At 37.8% G+C, this 21,684-nt stretch overlaps 1 protein-coding gene across 36 annotated transcripts in view; it reads left to right on the top strand.

Moving 5' to 3' along the window:
- MBTD1 (mbt domain containing 1) overlaps positions 1 to 21,684 on the top strand; it is an 83,581-nt gene that overhangs the window by 38,501 nt on the left and 23,396 nt on the right. For 13 of the 36 annotated variants that reach the window (XR_010153336.1, XR_010153337.1, XM_016932582.3 and 10 more), the window contains 9 exons: positions 2,022 to 2,161; positions 3,443 to 3,557; positions 5,090 to 5,172; positions 15,497 to 15,614; positions 18,610 to 18,744; positions 19,307 to 19,395; positions 19,599 to 19,833; positions 20,456 to 20,511; positions 20,837 to 20,941. Coding sequence is in view for 33 of the 36 variants with exons in the window: in XM_016932582.3 (XP_016788071.1) it covers positions 2,022 to 2,161; positions 3,443 to 3,557; positions 5,090 to 5,172; positions 15,497 to 15,614; positions 18,610 to 18,744; positions 19,307 to 19,395; positions 19,599 to 19,833; positions 20,456 to 20,511; positions 20,837 to 20,941 (1,076 nt within the window). In the remaining 3 variants the exon portion in view is untranslated. Of the gene's footprint in view, positions 1 to 1,193; positions 1,312 to 2,021; positions 2,162 to 2,908; positions 3,022 to 3,442; positions 3,558 to 5,089; positions 5,173 to 13,097; positions 13,188 to 15,496; positions 15,615 to 18,609; positions 18,745 to 19,306; positions 19,396 to 19,598; positions 19,834 to 20,455; positions 20,512 to 20,836; positions 20,942 to 21,684 lie in introns of those variants that run through there. The other 23 variants (XR_010153335.1, XM_063799861.1, XM_063799852.1 and 20 more) reach the window with 8 other exon arrangements.

Here is a 21,684-nt window from a genome sequence, read left to right as displayed (position 1 = left end):
TAGTGAGCCGAGATGGTGCCACTGCACTCCAGCCTGGGTGACAGAGCGAGACTGTGTCTCAAAAAAAAACAAACAAAACAAAACAAAAAAACTACCCGTGTCTTCTACTCCAGCTGAAATTTCTCAGTCCTGTTATCAAAGCTACATGAGATTTTATCAAATGTGTTAGCTCCTGTTAGTGTATATCCTTGCCATGGTTTGATTATTACATACCAGCCTAGTAATCCTATCATAAAAGGAAATAACGTTTATTGAAGCTTTGTGTGTGCTAGCATCTGTTTTAAATACTGGAGATAGCAGATGAACAACACAGAATAAGTTTCCTGTCCTGATGGAACTTGCATCCTACTTGTGGGAATTCTAGTTTGACATGTATAATTTCTGGCAAAGATTCACTGTTTCCTTGGGATCACAACTTTTCTATCTAGGTGTTCAGAACGTTCTTTAACAATCTATTCTAGAATTTTTGCAACAGAAAACCGTTTAGTTTTCTCTCCCAGTAGATACCCTTTGTTCACCTGCAATCTTCTGGCACTTTTATCTTTTTTCCATGATTTCTCATAGATTTGTAAGTAAGTACAGTTGTCCCCTGGTATCCATGGGGGATTGGTTCCAAGATTTCCCTCAGATACCAAATTCACAAATGCTCAAATTCCTTATATAAAATGATGTGGTATTTACATATAACTTACGCACATCCTTCCATATACTTTAAATCATGTCTAGATTACTTATAGCTAATACAATGTAAATGCCATGCAAATAATTGTTAATACTATACTGTTTAGAGAATAATAAGAAAAAAACGGTCTGTGTATGGTCAGTACAGATGCAATTTTTTTTCCCCAAAATATTTTCAGTCTGCTTTTGGTTGAATCCACAGATACAGAACCCATGGAAGCACAGAGCCAACCGTACCAGTTACACTACAGGCTTCTCCAGTTTACCTGTTTGGGTGGAGGCTTTAACTCACTAAGGCAGTTATTTACTATGTTACTTTTTGTTTATCTTTTTTAAACTTCAATTCTTGTGAACCTTGTTCTAATTCTACCTTTCAAATTATTGTCTATTATGCAATAGTAGCCAAGAGTTCTGCTGTTTCCCACTATCACTGATTAATAATAGAGCACCTACGTCAAACTTGTTTTGTTTTTTGTTTGTTTGTTTTGTTTTGTTTTTTGTTTTTGATTCAGGATCTCCTTCTGTTGTCCAGGCGAGAGTGCAGTGGTGCGATCATAGCTCACTGTAACCCTGAACTCCTGGACTTAAGCAGTCCTCCCGCCTCAGCCTCCTGAATAGCTGGGACTACAGGTGTGTGCTACCATGCCTGGCTCTTTTTTATTTTTATTTTTTGAAGATACTGGATCTTGCTATCTTGCCCAGGCTGGTCCCATACTCCTGGCCTTGAGCCAGTTCTCCTGCCTCGGCCTCCCAAAGTTCTGGGATTACTGGCATGAGTCACTACACCTGGCCTCTACCTCAAACTTTGAACCCATTCCTTTTTTTTGTCCCCTAAACATAACTTGAAGGAATCCTCATACAGCTCTTAGCATTTTTCCAAGTATTACCTCTTTTTAAGTTTCAACCTTTGCAGTATTTTAAAGGCCTGTGTTATACTTTGTTATTAATCCTCAGTTGTGTGGCACTTGTCATCTTTCAAGTGTAATCATTTCAAAAGCTGGAATTTGTTGTATATGAAAATGCCTGGCACATGATAAGCACTAAGGAAATGTTGGTTGAATCCAGCGTATCTGCCCTGTTTCTGTTGACCCTTTGTAAAGCCTTTCAGACCTCAAGCCACTATCAGACCTTATAGAGCCCATCACCATGGCACAATACCAGTGTTCTCTCTGACTTCTCTGTGCAGGCTTCTTTATCATTTGTATAGGAGATAGAAGAAATGTTCCAGGCAAATTTTTTAATTAAAACTTTCAGATGGCAGGAGAAATTATTTAAACTGTTAGATGAAGATTGATTTTATTATATCATCATAACACCAGTGTTTTTATTTTGTTAATTAGCTACCTGTGAGATGTGTGGGATGGTTGGCGTCCGAGATGCTTTTTACTCTAAAACAAAGCGTTTCTGTAGCGTTTCATGTTCAAGAAGTTACTCGTCAAACTCCAAGAAGGCAAGCATTTTGGCCAGACTTCAGGTAACGGTACAGAAACTTTCTTACTTAAATCCATTATTTCTATGGCTTTTGCCATTTATCTGTCATTTGACTGTGATTCACTGCACTCCACCTCTGCCCACTCAGTTATGGTTTTATACCACATCTTGAGGAAACATGTGAGCCCCAAAGTTTGTTCAGCCTATAAAATTGAAAAACTATTTTAAATGAATAAGGCATACTATCCAAATAAACTATTATTTGCAGAAGTTAATTAAAATATCCTTTTTCCAAATAAGTATAAACACTTTTTTATATACAGAAATTGAAGACATTTTCCTGTTTCCCCTTGTTTCCTTTTGTGTTAACATCAAGGTAGAATCTTTCAGCATTTGGGGGGAAATAATTTAATCTCTGGTTTTATTTCTCATCGTCCCCGCTTTGTACTTTTTAGTACAATCCGTTTGATACATTGACCAATTGTATTTGGTTAATCCAACTAACCTTTTTGACAACGCTCATGGTATGGAAACAAAATCGTCTTGCTTTAAATGTGCATCAGTGCCTACAAAATGACTGGAGACTTGACCATTTGACTAAGTTCTTACTATTGTATTGTAAACTACTTTTTAAAGGCATTAACTTAACTGATTTTTGCAGTATTTTTATTGGATGATCACAGTCTTCTTCTCATTTAATTTATTATTGTGATCATTACATAGCACTGAAAGGGTTATTTAAATCCTCCAAATTAAGGAAATACATCACTTAGATGTATTTCTATATTTCAGATAGACAGTACCTAAAGATCCTGAGCAGTGGTCTGTACCCAAATGGATGGCAGTTTGTCACACTGTGAATTTGGCCCATGATCATTTTGTCATTGATCTTTTGCGTTAGCACTAAAGGTATAAACCTCAGTCACTTGCTCTTTGAACATTAAATTATCTTCTCTTACCATATAAATAGCAATGCTTGGCAACCTGCATGAGTAAATAACCACTGGTTCTATCTACTGTAAGAAGGAATCAAGTATCCACCACAGCCTATATTTTAACATCTTGTGGGATATAATTTTTTATTAACATATTAATTTGCATATTGCTGTTGTAGTCTATGCCAGCTCTGCTACCCATATTAGATAACTACATTGTAGCAGAACTCCAGAAAAAAATTCTCATGTTAAAATTCTTGTATGTTTCCTCTGCTTTAATAATTTTCTAAACCCTCAATGTTTACTTAAGCAGAATGTGTAGTATGCAGTCCAGTTAAATTGTGGTGGTGAGGGGATGAAAAAGAATCCTATTTACTTAACTTTTCTTGTTTTAGGGTAAGCCTCCAACAAAGAAAGCAAAAGTTCTTCAGAAACAACCTTTAGTTGCTAAGCTAGCCGCATATGCTCAGTATCAAGCTACCTTGCAAAATCAAGCAAAGACAAAAGCAGGTAATATTGGTGAATCTGACAGAGGTGAAATATTTGACATTGATTCATTTAGTTTTAATTAATGACATTGTAATTTTGAATTCTGTTTAACTAGCTGTTTCTGTGTCCTGTCAGCACATTACAGCTCTAAGCTTCCTAATAGTTGTTTTGATTTCAATAAATTACTCTAGAAGAGTATAGTTGCATGCATAAGTTCAAGTGCTTTTGGCAGTCTCCTTAATATTTTTATTTGGTTTATTATTTACTTTTCATGTACAGATTCTTTGAATTGTGAAGATATTAGGCAAAGAAATGGGATGGTCAGCAGGCTTCAAAGGGATTGAGGGAAGAAGAGTAGTAAGAGGAGATTAAGGAAAGGACCATTTCCAATAGATTTTTTTTTTTTTTTTTTTTTTTTTTTTTTTTTTTTTTTTTTTTTTGGAGACAGAGTCTTGCTCTGTCACTCAGGCTAGAGTCCAGTGGCGTGATCTCGGCTCACTGTAACCTCTGCCTCATGGGTTCGAACAATTCTCATGTCTCAGCCTCCCAAGTAGCTGAGACTACAGGCGCACGCCACCACACTTGGCTTATTTTTGTATTTTTAGTAGAGATAGGGTTTCACCATGTTGGCCAGGCTGGTCTAGAACTCCAGACCTCAAATGATCCACCCACCTCAGCCTCCCAAAGTGCTGGGAATACAGGTGTGAGCCACAGCGCCCAGCCAGAAGATTTTTAATAGAAGTAAATAGAAAGTGAAGCAATAAGTGAGTAAATAATGAGGAGAGCAATAAGAGAGTAAATAGTGAGAAGGGCAATAAGTGAGTAAATAGAAGAGACAATAAGTGAGTAAATAGAAGTAAATAGAAAGTGAGGTAATTAAAAGTGATATGGGGTAGGTATCTCACTGAGGTACATGGCAAGAACTGAATGGAAATAAAAGCACAAAAGCAGCCACAACAGTGTTTGTCATTCTGTACACTTCTCTCAACTTCTCTTTGTTCCCCTTAACCAAAGAGCTTGTACCTCACTTCCTCAGGAGCATGTGTCATGTATAGAACAGTTAAGAAACTCCTGGCCAGGCGTGGTGGCTCACACCTGTAATCCCAGGGCCAAGGCAGGTGGATCACGAGGTCAGGAGTTCAAGACCAGCCTGGCCAATATGGTGAAACCCCGTCTCTACTAAAAATACAAAAATTAGCTGGGTGTGGTGGCATGCACCTGTAGTCCCAGATGCTCGGGAGGCTGAGGCAGGAGAATCACTTGAACCTGGGAAGCAGAAGTTCCAGTGAGCCAAGATCATGCCACTGCACTCCAGCCTAGGTGTCAGAGGGAGACTCAGTCTCAAAAACATAAAGAAACTCCTGTTTGTTTGCAAATATGATATAAGCCAAAGCTCATGCTATTTAGAGAAGTTATTTGATCTTTACATAAAGAAAACGTTCTTTAAATGGGATAAATTAATTTTATGTCCTTTCACACATTTTAACAATGATAACCTTCTTATAAATAAAAGATTTGAGAATTATAATACATCTAAATTTGTTTCATTTTAGCAGTCTCCATGGAAGGTTTCAGCTGGGGTAACTACATCAATAGCAATAGCTTTATAGCAGCTCCGGTTACCTGTTTTAAACATGTAAGTACAGAATTTCTCACCTTATTTTGAAGTACTTAGTCATTGTTTAAATCTGAAGGTACAATAACACCTAAGCATCTTATCCTTAGAAGGTGTTTGTTTTTATGTCTTGTAACTGAAATGCTTCTTTTATTATTATACTTAATAATAGTTAACAAGAACTTCTGTAAGTTTTGTAAGTACAAGTTTCCTATAGAGAAATTGCAGTTTGAAGTTATTTTAAACAGGGAGAAGTACTAGTCTTCTCTTATAAATACTAATTTTCTTTTATATTTATTTATTTTTTAAATTTTTTTGTAAAGACATGGTCTCGCTGTGTTGCCCAGGCTGGTGTCAAACTCCTGGCATCAAGCAGTCCTCCCACCTTTGCCTCCCAAAATGCTGGGATTACAGGTATGAGCCACCATACCCAGCCTCATCAGATGTTCATATTAAGTTGAACTGCTAGCTTTGTCCGGGCACAGTGGCTCAACTGTATTCCTAGCAACTTGGGAGAATGAGGCAGGAGGATCACTTGAGGTCAGGAGTTCAAGACCATCCTGGGCTACAGAGTAAGACTTCTTTTCTACAAAAAATGAAAGTAAATGAAATTGCTAGTATTGTATATCAAAAATATGCATATTGACAATGTCATACGATTTGACCTAACAGAAACCATTCATTATGTATGTTACTTAAATCTGCAATTTGAACTGATAATTCAGAAGAGGAAGGATCTTTTTTCTAATTTTTTTGTCTCCAAATGTTAAGTCACAAAAACAAGGAACTATTAGTAACATAGTATTGTGAGCTGAAATATGTGCTATATATATATATCATGAGAAACCCTTTAAAAGGTTTTCTTTTCAGCAAGTGGATTGTTACAGAGCATTTAAAATAATTTAGAATTATGTTTAAAATTTATCTGATGACAAGTTCTTTCCTTTTGACTATTTTATTCCTTTAGATTTGATTAATTCTGTCCAATACTTGTTTAACCTGACTACAACTTTAATTAATACTTAAAGATCTTTTCTGCTGCTGTACATGTTTAAGAAGAAAAGAGAATTTAGAAAATACATGAACTTTTGTTTGCATTTAACATTTTGTTAACTTAGGGCTCTAGGCCGGGCACGGTGGCTCACGCCTGTAATCCCAGCACTTTGGGAGGCCGAAGCAGGCAGATCACCTGAGGTCGGGAGTTCAAGACCAGCCTGGCCAACATGGTGAAACCCCGTTTCTACTAAAAGTACAAAAATTAGCCAGGGGTGATGGTGGGCACCTGTAGTCCCAGCTACTCGAGAGGCTGAGGCATGAGAATCACTTGAACCCAGGAGGCAGAGGTTGCAGTGAGCTGAGATTACGCCACTGCACTCCAGCCTGGGCAATAGAGCGACACTGAGTCTCAAAAAAAAAAAAAAATTAGGGCTTTATTTTTAGATAACAGCATGTGAACAAAGCTGAGCTTAGGTTCCTGTTGTAGAAATCTAAGTGAATTTTCACTGATTCATGGCCAGTAAAGGAGTTTGATCAAAGTCAAGCAGGTTAATTTGCTAATTCTCATTCTTGAAAATACAATAATGAAGCCCTTAGTCAGTGACATCTTGCCTTAAATGGAATCTTATTTCTGTGTAAAGTAGGTGATTTATTTTGCTGTAATGTTGATAATAGTGTCACATTTGTGAGAAATATTCCATACACAGCAATAGCAGCTTTAAAGAGAGATCTTTAAAAAGAAAATCTTTAACTCTCTTCTCTTGGGATATTGCTTTCCTGAAGCTCAGAATTAGATTAAGTTCTCAGTTACAGTAACTCTTTCATCTCAGATTCCTGGAACATTTGTCTTTTGTCTCCTTCTGAATGGCCTTTCTCTCTCTTTGTATCTCTTTTTATATTATAAACCATATCAGACTGTTTTCTGTAAGTAGTCAGGGTATTTAAAAAAAATGGCATTTCAACCCCAGAAGCATAACATTTTGTTTTCTGTCCAAATCTTTGAATTGTTATACTATATTAAAGTTATTTATGAGAAAATCTCTATGGTAATAATGAACTTGATTGACTTTGTTCAATTCTGCCTTTTTTGAGATTGAAATGTTCTATCAGGGAATCAAGCAGCTAACCTTACCACATGATTAATGATAAGAATGTGGAGCCTCTGCTTTCTCACTCAGAAGTGAGGCATCTGTTTCTCAATTATGTGGACCCAGTGCCTTCCTGTTCCATTTACCTCTCTTTACTGCCTTCTTATCAAACAGGAAAAATCTGTCTTAGTAATTCCTTGGTATGTTTTTGTACAAAGAGCTTGCTCTCTTAACTGGCATATTCATTTGAAGCCATTTTGTTAAGGGGGCCACACTTAATTGCTGCACTTGATTTTGTCCTTTAGAGTTGACTCTTCCTGGTTGTCCCCTCCGAAACAGTTTTCTGGGTCTCTAAGGAGAGTTACTAGCTTTGTCTTTAGAAAACCTATAGTCAGGAGCTACTAGGAGTACAAGATCCCGCCTTGTATCATCAAAGTCTTCTAAGACTTGATACTTGCTCTGAAACTGGTTCATTAGTCAGGAAGGCCTCTTTGTTCCAGACTCTACACCTGCCTTCTCTTCTACTTGAGTACAAGTCGGGAGCCTTTCCTGCTCCTAGGGGATTCTTTTTCAAACATAATTTATGAAAGAACACCCAGCATGTAACATGTAACACGGAAGCGGAGCTGTTGTGATTGAGTCAGGAATTGGGATGGGGACGCTGTCAGAGCCCTGGCTTCTTTAACTTAACCCAACCTCTTCTTCTAGAATAAGGATCCCAGATAAATACTTTCTGTTTTCCAGCACTTAGATATTATTGTGATTAGTTCTAAAATCATAGAATTTCAAGAATATAATTCTTCTTTCCATGGTCTGTCTGTAAGCTTCTGAGAAAGAACTTTCTACAGAGTAGATCATAGGACTATATCTTTTTTGATAATTCCTGTAACTATTTATAGTGGCTTATACTCAGTCACTCAATTACAACAGTATTGGACAATTTTTTTTTTATAATCGGCAATGGAAATCAAGCCCTAGTTGACATTTAATATATCTACTTAGGCTGGGCACAATGGTTTATACCTGTAATCCCAACACTTTGGGAGGCCAAGGTAGGAAGATGGCTTGAGGCCAGGAGTTTGAGGCCTGCCTGGTCAACATAGCAAGACCTTGTCTCTACAAAAGTGTGTGTGTATGTGTATGTGTATATATATATATGATGTGCATATATACATATGTGTGTATGTATATATATGTGTGTGTTTATACATATATATATACACATACACACACACATATATACTACTTAAAAATCTGTGTATTATGATTGGCCGATATGTCTTTTATTGTATCTAGGGGTTAGTTTTTCAGACCTTTTATTTAAGTATCATAATTGCCCTTTTTTTTTTTTTTTCTTTTCTTTACTTGCCATACGTTGGCAAGAATTCCCCTTTTCTCTAACAAAAATCTTAGACCTCAGAACACAGGATAAGAGGAAACTGCATTGATTGTTCTGGCAGAGATGGGGTGTTGCTGCCAGAGCCTTGGCTCCTGACATTTGAACACCCCATCGTTGGCAGTTCCTGAGGCTGGAAACCACTAAAATTGGGTAATATCACTTTTAATTAATCCTAAATCACAAAGCTAGAAGGCATCTTTAAAATCATCTGGTTCAGCTAGTCCGTCTCTTATAAATGAAGAATACTTGCTACTTTGTTGAGTAGCTGGACTATAATTTTCAGCTTTGGGCTTTAACCCATTTTTCATAATGCAAGTCTTTTTTTTTTTTTTAATGTGCTTTTTAATTAAGCCCCTAAGAGCAGTATCCATATCTATCCTAATGGTGGAAAAATCTCCAAAATAGTAATACAGTATTATATGCCAGTTAGGTGCAATGTATAGATCAAAGAAATTCACAGATTATTTTCTATTAGTAATTTAACTTTAACTCAGCAGAGCCTCCAGTTGATGTCTGTATATTCAGAACATTTGGCTTTAAAGCACTCTAGCCAAGAGCAGTGGCTCACGCCTGTAATCCCAGCATTTTGGGAGGCCAAGGCAGGAGGATCAGTTGAGCCCAGGAGTTTGAGACTAGCATGAGCAACATAGTGAGACCTCATTTCTACAAAAAAATTAGCTGGGCATGGTGGCACATGCCTGTAGTCCCAGCTACTCAGGAGGCTGAAGGGGAAGGATTGCTTGAGCCCAGGAGGTCGGGGCTGCAGTTAGCCCTGATCATACCACTGCACTCCAGCCTAGGTGACAGAATGAGACACTGTCTCAAAAAATAAATAAAAATAAACGCTCTTCAGGCCAGGCACGGTGACTCACGCCTGTAATCCCAGCACTTTGGGAGGCCGAGGCAGGCGGATCACAAGGTCAGCAATTCAAGACCAGCCTGATCAACATGGTGAAACCCCGTCTCTACTAAAAATAGAAAAAAAATTAGCTAGACTTGGGAGGCTGAGGCAGGAGAATTGCTTGAAACCGGAAGGTGGAGGTTGCAGTGAGCCGAGATTGCGCCACTGCACTCTAGCCTGGGCAATAAGAGCAAAATTCCATCTCAAAAATAAATAAATTAATTAATTAAGCACTCTTCATTATTTCTTAATTACTTAAAGACTAACTTGAAGCACTTCTATTTCCCATTATTTGCCATGTGAAATCAAGTAAAACTTTTTTTTTTCCTAGGTATTGTAGCACGGGCTAAAATGTATAAATGTACATAAAGTCATTTTCTTTCAGTTTTATATTTACAGACTTCAGATTTCTTCTGTTTGGTACCTAAACTAATAATCTCATGTCTTATTGATGATGTCTTTACTAAGATCAGAAATGTTGAAATCATCCCATTTTCTCCCTCAAATACAGTTGTAGTTTGTACCTAAAAAAAAAAAAAAAAGTCATTTGTACACATAGATGCAGAAACTTTTCAGCTGAGTTTATCATACTTTTTCTTTTCTTCTCTTTTCTTTTTGAGGCGGAGTCTCACTCTTTCAGTCAGGCTGGAGTGCAGTGGTGTGATCTCGACTCACTGCAACCTCTGCTTCCCGGGTTCAATCAATTCTCCTGCCTCAGCCTCCTGAGTAGCTGGGATTACAGGCCCACGCAACCACACTCGGCTAATTTTTGTATTTTTAGTAGAGACAAGGTTTCACCACGTTGGTCAGGCTGGTCTCGAACTCCTGACCTCATGATCTGTCCACCTCGGCCTCCCAAAGTGCTGGGATTACAGGTGTGAGCCACCATGCCCGGCCACATACTTTTTCATTCTGCCTCCACAGATACCCTCTTGTTACTTACGTGACATACTCTAATCCTCTTTTTTTGCCTGACTTATGTGTATGTCAGCTTTTTTGAAGGGATAAAGTTACCATGTTTTTTTGCAGTGTGTATCCCATATACTTTTAGGTTTTAAGGAAAGAAAAATAAAGGCCCTTTTGTGTATGTACAGTAGCAATAGTTTATAGTAAAACTCATTATCTATTTCTCAGTTATGTGCTTATTAGTAAAATCTTTTTCAAGTAGAGTCATTTTTGTTTTTTTTTTCCCTAGTCGTGACCCCACACACAGGACTCTATTAAAGGTTAGAAATAAATCATAATACTTCATCTCCATTTTAACGAAAGTTAAAATCTTCAATGTAGCATTCTAGATTGCAGGATTTTCCTTCTAATGGAAATAAAACTTAAATTAGTTTCTGGTACTTCTTAGTGCTCCATCTCAGTTAGCTAGTCTGAGTGTTGCCATGAAATAAATTCTCTGCGGGAAAGCAGTGGACTCTAACATAATAAACATCACCTGTCTTGTCTTTTTTTTTATTTTAACAGTCTCACTCCTGTTGCCCAGGCTAGAGTCCAGTAGCACTATTACAGCTCACTGCAGCCTCAACTTCTTGGGCTCAGGTGACTCTCCCACCTCAGCCTCACAAGTAGCTGGGATGGGACTACAGGCACACACCACCATGCCTAGATAATTTTTTGTATTAATTTTTTTCTATTTTTAGTAAAGACGGGGTTTCGCCATGTTGCCCAGGCTGTTGCAAACTGCTGGGTACAAGCAATCCTCCCACCTTGGCCTCCCAAAGTACTGGGATTACAGGCATGAGCCATCATGCCTGGCCCTGTCTTTCCGTTGTTTTAAAGAAAGCCTAACTTAATTTTTTTTTTCCTTTTTTTTTTTTTTTCTTTTTTTTTTTTCTGAGATGTAGTCTTGCTCTGTCACCCAGGCTGGAGTGTAATGGCACCATCTTGGCTCACTGCAAACTCCGCCTCCTGGGTTCAAGCAATTCTTGTGTCTCAGCCTCCTGACTAGCTGGGACTACAGGTGCGTGCCACCACACCCGGCTAATTTTTGTATTTTGGGTAGAGACAGGGTTTCACCTTGTTGGTCAGGCTGGTCTTGAACTCCTGGCCTCAAGTGATCTGCCCACCTTGGCCTCCCAAAGTCCTTGGTGTGAGCCACCACACCATGCCAATTCTTTAGTGATATTGGTTTAATATGGTTTTTTAAAAATAATTATGGACTGTTCTATGCGTGGTGGTGGTGGTGGTGGTGGTGGTGTTGTTTTGAGACAGAGTCTTGCTCTGTTGCCCAGGCTGGAGTGCAGTAGCACAATCTTGGCTTACTGCAGCCTCTGCCTCCTGGGTTCAAGTGATTCTCCTGCCTCAGCCTCCCAAGTAGCTAGAACTACAGGCATGTGCCACCATACCCAGCTAATTTTTGTATTTTTAATAGAGACAGGATTTCTCCATGTTGGCCAGGCTGCTCTTGAACTCCTGACCTCAGGTGATCCACCTGCCTCAGCCTCCCAAAGTGCTGGGATTACAGGCGTGAGCCACCACACCTGGCTGCCTTTCAAATTAGTAACCAGTGCTTCCTATCTTTTTACATATACATAGCATTATCTCAGCCTTAATCTTACTTCCACCCTAGGCCTCCCATTTTCCTTTTTGTCCTCTCCTTGGACTCCCCATCTGCCTGCTACCACCACCCCAAAAGATAGATTCTGGTATCAAATCAAAAGATGAGTAGAGGACAGGCACAGTGGCTCATGCCTGTAATCCCAGTACTTTGGGAGGCTGAGGCAGGCAGATCGTCTGAGGTCACAAGTTAGAGAACAGCCTGGCCAACATGGCAAAACTAAAAATACAAAAATTAGCCAGGCTTGGTGGCATGCGCCTGTAATCCCAGCTACTCGGGAGGCTGAGGCAAGAGAATGGCTTGGACCCAGGAGGCGGAGGTTGCAGTGAGCCGAGATCGCGCCACTTCACTCCAGCCTGGGCGACAGAGTAAGACTCTGTCTCAAAAAAAAGGTGAGTGGACTTTATGGAGAAGGCAGGAACAGTTTTTCTTTTCTTTTTCTACTTTCTACCAGAAAATTCTGTAAGTAGTTAGGAACTCTCATTTCTTTCTACTTAATTTTCTGTAATGTTTTCTCCCCTTCCAAATAATATTTCATCATCCTCTGCTAGATGTACTTTGCCTGTTAGTCTGAAGACATTTTGATGATGGCTTTTTGTACATTTGCCATCTCATTGGGATAAATTATTCCTTCTTGGTTACCTATATGCAACCTCAGGTCTTGTCTCTGCCCACTTACAGATTAATATTAAAGATTGTATGGTTGTCTTTGGTTGGCAGCTCTGCAGAGGGAAATCTGTATCTCTGCCATAAAGCATCGTGTGTGCAGTGCATCAACCTCCTGAGAGTCTGAATACTAGCCAGCTGAGCTGTTGGACCATCTGGGAATGATCTTGAAGTACAGCAAATGAGACTTCCCACCCAATTATTTTCTTACAGTCATGTGGAGGTTGTCATACATTTGTGTTGGGGACCCCTCAGCATTTGGATTTGGCCATGTCCTGCAGGACCTGATGACAGCTTACCTTGCAGGGAAGGAGAGTCGCTCCCAGATAGCCCTCACGAGTGGCCCTGGAGCAGGAAGTGGTGGAGCAGATCTTCCTTGTTTGGGAGGAGCCTGAGGTGGACCTCGCGTCCTGAGTCTGGAAGGTAAATTTGTTGTTACCTGTAAATTATGGTTCTGCTAGTTCATGCTATGCCAATCCAGACTTTCAGAGGTATCCCTCCTGCCAGCAAGAGAAGACAGATGACTTGGACGAAGATGGCTGTCAAGCCCTGGGTCATTTAGTCTTCCACACTTAAGAATATTCATTTTAAACAAAAGGGCAGACATATCTATGAAATTACCGTATTATTTCAACACATTGAGCACATACTATGCTATGACCGTGGTGCTCTTTCTTGTTGATGTTTTTGTTTCTTCACTTTTTTTCTTAGAATGAACCATGTGGATTGGTTTAAGAGGGCCTAGCAGAACCACAACCTTACAGGCAAGAACAAATGTCACTTTCTGCTACTTTCTCCTATACCAATCCAGACTGTAGGGACCAAAACACAGTATCCTCCACCAAAGTGAACATTATTTTTTAAGCAAGCATATTGACATTTTGTTTTCTTTAATAAAATAATATTAAAAGTTTTCTCCCAACAAATGTTAAGGCTTTAAAAAAATAAAAGTCTATGACACATTTAGCTCAAAAAGGAGTACTGTATGCCAAACTTACTTACCAGTGTGCCAACCTGACCCCCAGCTCATTAGCATAAGCACGCCTCTTTCTTCTCAGTGAAAAATAAACCCAATTCACAGATTTGGTAACCAGACAGAGGGATGGATGCTGCACTGCATTCATTTAACTGCATCTATCTACTCGAGTAGGTACATCCTCACAGAAGTGAATACATGATCTTTGTGTTAATATATGTTAGTTTATTCTATGTTACCTGTCTTCTTTCTAGTTTCTCCTTTTTGATCATATCTGCTGGCAATAGGGATGGCCCTACAGTCTAGAATGATATAGGGGAAAGATAGCAGAACCTGAAGAGTCCAGTCTTTCAGTTTAAAGAAGAGGTAGTCACAATGAATATATTATTTTTTGCACAAGTCGGGGAGATAGTTATATGTACCCTTCCAGAACCGCAAATAGTTGAGCTAGTCCATTTCTCCAGGTTACTGAGGTAAACTCATTACTTACTACTTAAACCAGTAGCCATTAATTGATTCTGTCTTTGGTTTCTAGACTTATCCAACTTCAGTATTTGACATTCTCTTCCTCTCCTTCAGAAATTCCAGAAACTACTGAGAGGGTAGGGGTTGAATGTTGTTTTAGGCTAATCCTCCTGTTGGGTGAGCATCCACCAAAGTAGGAGGGGCCTTGCATGAAGGACATTTGCCTAATGTTCAAATTGGCTAGTTCATGTAACTCCTAGATATCTTTGCTCATCTTTGAGCTTTGAGGCTATTTTGGTTTTTCCTGATTTGTTCATACTCTCAAGTCTTTTATAACCTCACATAATCCTTTTCTTTATGATCAACGTTCTAAATTTAATGAGGAACTGATTGTCCTGAGCAACACAAACTGTTTAGTGTTATCAGCATTTATATTCTTAAATTTGCTTATTTGATTTAATTTACCATTGCATAAGTTCCAAGTAATTGTGAATTGCCTTGAGTTTTAAAGATTAAAATATAATGGAAACAGTACTTTGGGAACATCTGTTAGATTTCGGAAAATCCCTTCATGATGCTCATTTAATTGATTTTCCGAGTCCCCATCTTAACCATTTGCTGTGGGAGGCTAGTGATTACCGGTTCTAACATTGGAAGTTTTCTCTTTATAGTAATTTCTACATGAGAAATTTTGAAATAATAACTTAAATAGTTTACCATGGTACTCATCTCCAAAACTCTTCAACTCCACCTTCTTAATAACTTTATCCAGTGCTTTTCCCTCATGTCCATCTATGTGGACTAGATTTCTAATCTATGAATTTAATTTAAATTGAAAATTTTCATTTCTCTTATTCATGTTGTTGGAAACCACATTGCTGATTGGAATTGTTTTTCTTTCTGCTCTTAGGCCAGATCTTTTAAAATTAGAAATTAGGGTAAAGTGTATTCACTCAGTACATATTAAAAATTTCTTAAATCAGTTTAATCCTATTAAATCTGCTATCGAGTTTGTAATTCCACTCATAGAAAAATCGCTGCTTAAATCTCGTATTAGGACAGTATCAGATTTTGAAGTCAGCATGAATCTAGTCTAATATATGTGAATTTTCTCTTTATCTTGTTTGTCCCTGAAACTGGCTTTTTCCAGATAGAATTCTAGGAAACAAACGGAATTAAAATGACATTTTTAGTTTAATACTCCTATTATTGATGGTACTGCTTAATTTTCATTGATATGTTTTAGGCTTTATGTTAATAAGACAATAATTTAATGATTTTTATATGACAGGCACCTATGGGGACCTGCTGGGGTGATATCTCAGAAAATGTGAGAGTAGAAGTTCCCAATACAGACTGCAGCCTACCTACCAAAGTCTTCTGGATTGCTGGAATTGTAAAATTAGCAGGTGAAAAGCATGAATAATAATTTAGTAGAAAATGCAGAGATCCTTGTAACCTTTCGTAAAAAAAACACGTTTATAAATTTTGCAAGTATTGCCAAATAAAAAATATGTTATGATATAGGGCAGGGGTTGGCAAATTGTTTTCTGTGAAAAGCCAAACAAATATTTTCAACTTTGCAGGCCATATGATCTCTGTCACAGCTATCCGTCTCTATCATTATAGCATGAAAGCACCCTTAGCAATACATAAACAAATGGACATGATTGTGTTCCAGTAGAACTTTATTTACAGGAAATTTGAATTTCATATAATTGTTATGTATCATGAAATATCCTTTTTTTCTTTTCAACCATTAAAAATATAAAAGTAATTCTTAGATCACAGCCATAAAAATAATCCAGCAATAGACCAGATATTTAGGCCATAATATATATGTTACTTTGAAAAGTAACAAAAGTTGAGGTACTAAAAAAAGTGGTAAGAGCTGGCCACAGTGACTCATGCCTGTAATCCCAGCTTTTAGGGAGGCAGAGGCGGGAGGTTAGCTTGAGCCTAGGAGTTCAAGACCCACCTGGGCAAAATAGCGAGATCCATTCTCCATTTAAAAAAAATAAAAGTGGTAAGAACGTTAATACCAAATTGATACAAGTGTTGATAATTTTATATATCTTGGGTTCTTCCATTCTCTTTATTCCCACTGCCTCCACCATACCAAGCCCTTTACTGCTCATGAAGTAAACATGTTAGGAATCTACTATGGTAGACAATGTGGACAAAAGATGATGTCCAGAAGTATAAGACTTGTATTTTTTCCAGCATGTTCACATCGGCCAAATGTTGACTACTACCAGGCATTAATATGACAAGGTACTCAGTGAGTAGTGTAGTAGGGCATTGTGGAGGAGAGGCAGGCAGCCACTCATAAGAAAAGTTATCTTCGATTACTACTGTGACAGATTTTTAACTCCTACTCTCTCTAGTTTTATTTCCAGCATTCTCCTCAAAACACACTGTAGACTGCTCTGTTGTGTACTGCTAATTGACTTAATTTACCTAAAAATTATTTTAATTTTATTTTTCTGTTGAAGCATCTTTTATGGCCTCTTTGTACTTAAAGGATCAAGATGGCCAGCATTTATGACTATTGATGAGTTGCACCATATACCACATGCCAGATGTATTGTAGTTCTCCAGCATAAATGATCTGTTGTGATGAGGCCAGTCTCCCTCTCCCTTTCATACAGCATGTTTTTGTCACCTCTGTGCCTTGGGTTACTCTTGCAAGAGTGTCCCATCTCTGTACTGAACTGTACTACTACCCAAGTCAATTCCCCATCTTTTTCTTGAAACATTTTCCCAGCTGTATAAGCATTCACTAAATGCTTGTATTATTCTGTACACTGTAATTTAAAACAACAGCATATTATTTTTGCCCTGGGTGTTTAAGATAGTTACATTTAAATAGCTCTTAAGATCAGTGCATTTACTATCCAAAAATTACTTCTGCCTTCCATCTCCGATTTTACATTTCTGTTTTATCTAACTGCATCATGTATCTTCTTTTAAGCCACTTTAATGCCATTGTAGAAGTGAGCCTAATGTTAACCAGAAGCTAGAGTTCAGCAGTAATTAGCAAACTCATAAATTGTTCTGAGAAATTATTGAATTTTAAAACTGAACATTTAAGGCTATAAATTTTCACAAACATGAAAATGCTGACTAAACTTGTCTCCTAACCTGAAATACACATATATTGGCCTTTTTCTGTTTCATTAAAGGCCTTAAATTAAATCGTAATCTTTTATCAACATAAAGTTTATAGAATTATAAATAGGATATATTACATATTTTTTGTACTTTCCAAGAATAAGCCTTCCTATTTGCCTAGGACATAGTTTTTAACTCATTTTACATAATTTTCTTTGTGTTTATTGAACTTTTTACCTGGCATATTCAAATCTTATTTCTAAATACATACGACGGAAAAATTTAGATTCTTAAAGTAGCCACATTCAAATTACCCAGGAGTAATTGGCCACCTAAGCAGCTGGATAAAGCAATTTCTTTGAAATACATTTCAAGGCCAGGCACAGTGGCTCATGCCTGTAATCCCAGCCCTTTGGGAGGCCAAGGCGGGCAGATCACCTGAGGTTGAGAGTTCAAGACTAGCCTGGCCAACATGGTGAAACCCCATCTCTACAAAATACAAAAATTAGCTGGGCATGGTGGCACACGCCTGTAATTCCAGCTACTCAAGAGGCTGAGGCAGGTGAATCACTTGAACCCAGGAGGCAGAGGTTGCAGTGAGCCAAGATCACACCACTGCACTCCAGCCTGGGCGATAGAGCAAGACCCTGTCTTCATAAAATAAAAAAAAATTATATATATATATACACATATATATATATATATATATATACACATATATATATATATATATAAAATAAATATATAATATGTATTTTATATGTTTATATGCTTATACATAAATATGTATGTTATATGTATAATTACATATATATGCCTGTAATCCCAGCTACTTAGGAGGCTGAGGTAGGAGAATCGCTTGAACCCAGGAGGCCAAGGTTGTAGTAAGGCAAGATTGCACCACTGCACTCCAGCCTAGGCAACAGAGCAAGACTCCATCTCAAAAAAGAAAAGAAAAAGAAATTATGGGTACAATTGAAATACATGTAAGGATGCCATGCTCTGAAAACAGTTGAACTGTTTGCACTGAACAGATGGTTCTCAAAGTTTGGTTCATAGACCAGCAGCAACAGCATCACCTGAGGACTTGTTAAAAAGGCATATTCTCAGTTCCACCCAAGATCTACAAAATCAGAATCTCTGGAGTGGGACCTAGCCATCTGTCTGTTAACAAACCCTGCAGGTGATTGTATTGCAGATAGACACTAGTTTGACAACTGCTATCAGATGCTGTATTGTTTTATTTAATTTTATTTTCTTACTATGTAGTGATTTATTTCTGGGTTTCAGGTTACAATGCCCTTTTAAGATATGAAGGATTTGAAAATGACTCTGGTCTGGACTTCTGGTGCAATATATGTGGTTCTGATATCCATCCAGTTGGTTGGTGTGCAGCCAGCGGAAAACCTCTTGTTCCTCCTAGAAGTAAGTAGTTTATTTACCCTTACCGTAATTTTTTTATATGTGTACTTTAATGCTATTTTACACATAGTAATGTTAGAGTAATATGGAAATTAAAGGCCGGGCATGGCCGCTCACACCTGTAATCCCAGCACTTTGGGAGGCCAAGGCAGTCGGATCACTTGAGGTCAGGAGTTTGAGACCAGCCTGACCAACATGGCAAAACCCCATCTCAACTTCTCCCTAGCTGGGCATGGTGGTGCGTGCCTGTACTCAGGAGGCTGAGGCAGAAGAATCGCTTGAACCGGGGAGATGGAGGTTGCAGTGAGCCAAGATCACGCCACTGCACTCCAGCCTGGGCAACAGAGTGAGACTCCATCCCCAAAAAAAAGCAAGAAATTAAAATAGTTTTTTTGGTGTTAAGCAGCTTTTTGCTGGCAAGGCATATACTTGCTTTCTCTATATTTGTTACTTTTCAGAATGTTAATAGCCTGACTTTGCAAGGAAATTTGTTACTTTTTTAACAAATAATTTATGAAGCAGTTCTTTTTTGCCAAAGTATAACTGGTTATTTCTTCTATTTTAGCTATTCAGCATAAATATACAAACTGGAAAGCTTTTCTAGTGAAACGACTTACTGGTGCCAAAACACTGCCTCCTGATTTCTCACAAAAGGTAAAAACAGGATCTTATAAAGACTGAAGAGCTCTAAAAAACAAGGGTAACAGAGAACGTTTTTAAGGAATTGGTTTAATTTTGTGAACCAGATGATCTGTGTTACATTTCAAGTGCATTCAGTATTTTTTACAGTATAATACGAAAATTTCTTGTAGACCTTTGTCATGAATTTCGAGCAGTTTTTTTTGTATGCTTTTAAGGTTTCAGAGAGTATGCAGTATCCTTTCAAACCTTGCATGAGAGTAGAAGTGGTTGACAAGAGGCATTTGTGTCGAACACGAGTAGCAGTGGTGGAAAGTGTAATTGGAGGAAGATTAAGACTAGTGTATGAAGAAAGCGAAGATAGAACAGATGACTTCTGGTGCCATATGCACAGCCCATTAATACATCATATTGGTTGGTCTCGAAGCATAGGTCATCGATTCAAAAGATCTGGTAAGCACCTATCACAAGAACTCCTGTCAAAAGCATCATTGAGGCTGATTATACTAGTTGGTTATTTTTCTCTGCAGAATTGCATAGATGAAAAATAGCATTCTAGTTGTTTGGGCGCTTCTTCTACCTGAATCAGTGAAGGTTCACACCATATTAGTGTCCTAATAAATTTTTTTATATTCCTTCCACTTGTTCTCCAAAAGAAGGAACTTCTTCTGGTCACAACTACAATTGTTTCTTTCTTTTATTATTCAGCCCATTTGAAAGATCTGAAGATACCTTTCCCTTTCCATTCAATTTTAATCAAAATAGCAAGATTAAATGTGGTTAGACTTAATACTAAGCACATGAAAACATGCTTCTAAAGTTGTAATTTTCTAACTAGGGAATTACATTAAAATTATGAGCATTAAAATTGGCTGAATGTATTTAAAAGCATATATGCACATGTACTCTGAAGAGAGAAAAGACTATTAAAGAATATTCACCCCAAATGTAGAAGGCATGTCTTTTTGCCATGTTTTATAGTATGACATACTTTGTGAGTTTGAAGCCTTCAAAGAACGTGGTTTTTGGTCTTCTCACAAATGCTGACAGATTAGTGTGTAACTTTTCCTTGTAGATATTACAAAGAAACAGGATGGACATTTTGATACACCACCACATTTATTTGCTAAGGTAAGAAGTTTTTATAAGAACCCTCATTTGTAAATTAGGTTTGAAAGAGGGTTGTGGGTTTTTTCCTAAAATTACGGAAATCACAATTACATATGTTCACTTAAAAGAATTAAGACCTTGTAAATTCATAGGTGTCACAACTCTTTATTATAATTATTCTTAAATTCTATTTGTCTGAATTCTCTCTAAACCTTAATGGAAGTTTGAGTTATAATATTAGGTAGGTAGGAGAAGGCACCTGGTAAATCTTTTCACATTGGTAATATTTTAATTATCAAAATAACAACATTTGTAACAGTAGATGTGCTTTCATATAATTCTTTAGGTAAAAGAAGTAGACCAGAGTGGGGAATGGTTCAAGGAAGGAATGAAATTGGAAGCTATAGACCCATTAAATCTTTCTACAATATGTGTCGCAACCATTAGAAAGGTAAGATAATAGGTTTTAAAATATAGAAATGCAATTATAGGATTTGGGTGTAAGCTAATAGAAGGAGTCCCCAACCATATTCGTTTTGACATAAAATGTGTATGTGTGTATCTTCACTGGGGAGAAGGTTGCTAGGAATTTCAAAATAAATTTGAATCCTCTGATCTTATATAGTTTATGGTCAAGATTGTCATTTTGAGTCTGCTACATTTATTTATGGAAGTATATCCTAATTTAGAGGAAAAATATTTATTTAAGTTACTTCTAGTCAAGGCTCGTCCAATTCAGAATTGTAACAAGGCCAAGTTTATCTTCAGTTTCCTGTGTTTCCTCTTTAGGCCTTTTTCTTCCTTTTGGTAGTAGTTTTTGCTGCTTTTCTCTTTTCCCCCTCATCTGAAACTGCTCTTAAAAAAAGACCTAGAAGAGAAATTCTTGGGTTTTTTGTTTGTTTGTTTGTTCATTTTTTTTGAGACACAGTCTCTCTCTGTCGCCTAGGTTGGAGTGCAGTAGTGTGATCACAGGCTCAAGTGACCCTCCCACTATAGCCTTCAGAGTGGCTGGGATCACAGGTGTGTGCTATCATGCCTGGCTAATTTTCTTATTTTTATTTTTGTAGGTACAGGGTCTCCCTAGGTTGCCCAGGCTGGTCTCAGATTCCTGGGCTCAGGCAATCCTCCGAAAGTGCTAGGATTATAGGCGTGAGCCACGGCACCCAGCATTTTTTTTTTTTTTAAGACATGGTC

This window comes from Pan troglodytes, chromosome 19 (assembly GCF_028858775.2).
Source record: "Pan troglodytes isolate AG18354 chromosome 19, NHGRI_mPanTro3-v2.0_pri, whole genome shotgun sequence".
Lineage (NCBI taxonomy): Eukaryota > Metazoa > Chordata > Mammalia > Primates > Hominidae > Pan > Pan troglodytes.
Note: the sequence above shows the minus strand (reverse complement) of the source record. Positions and strands in the feature narration are given on the sequence as shown.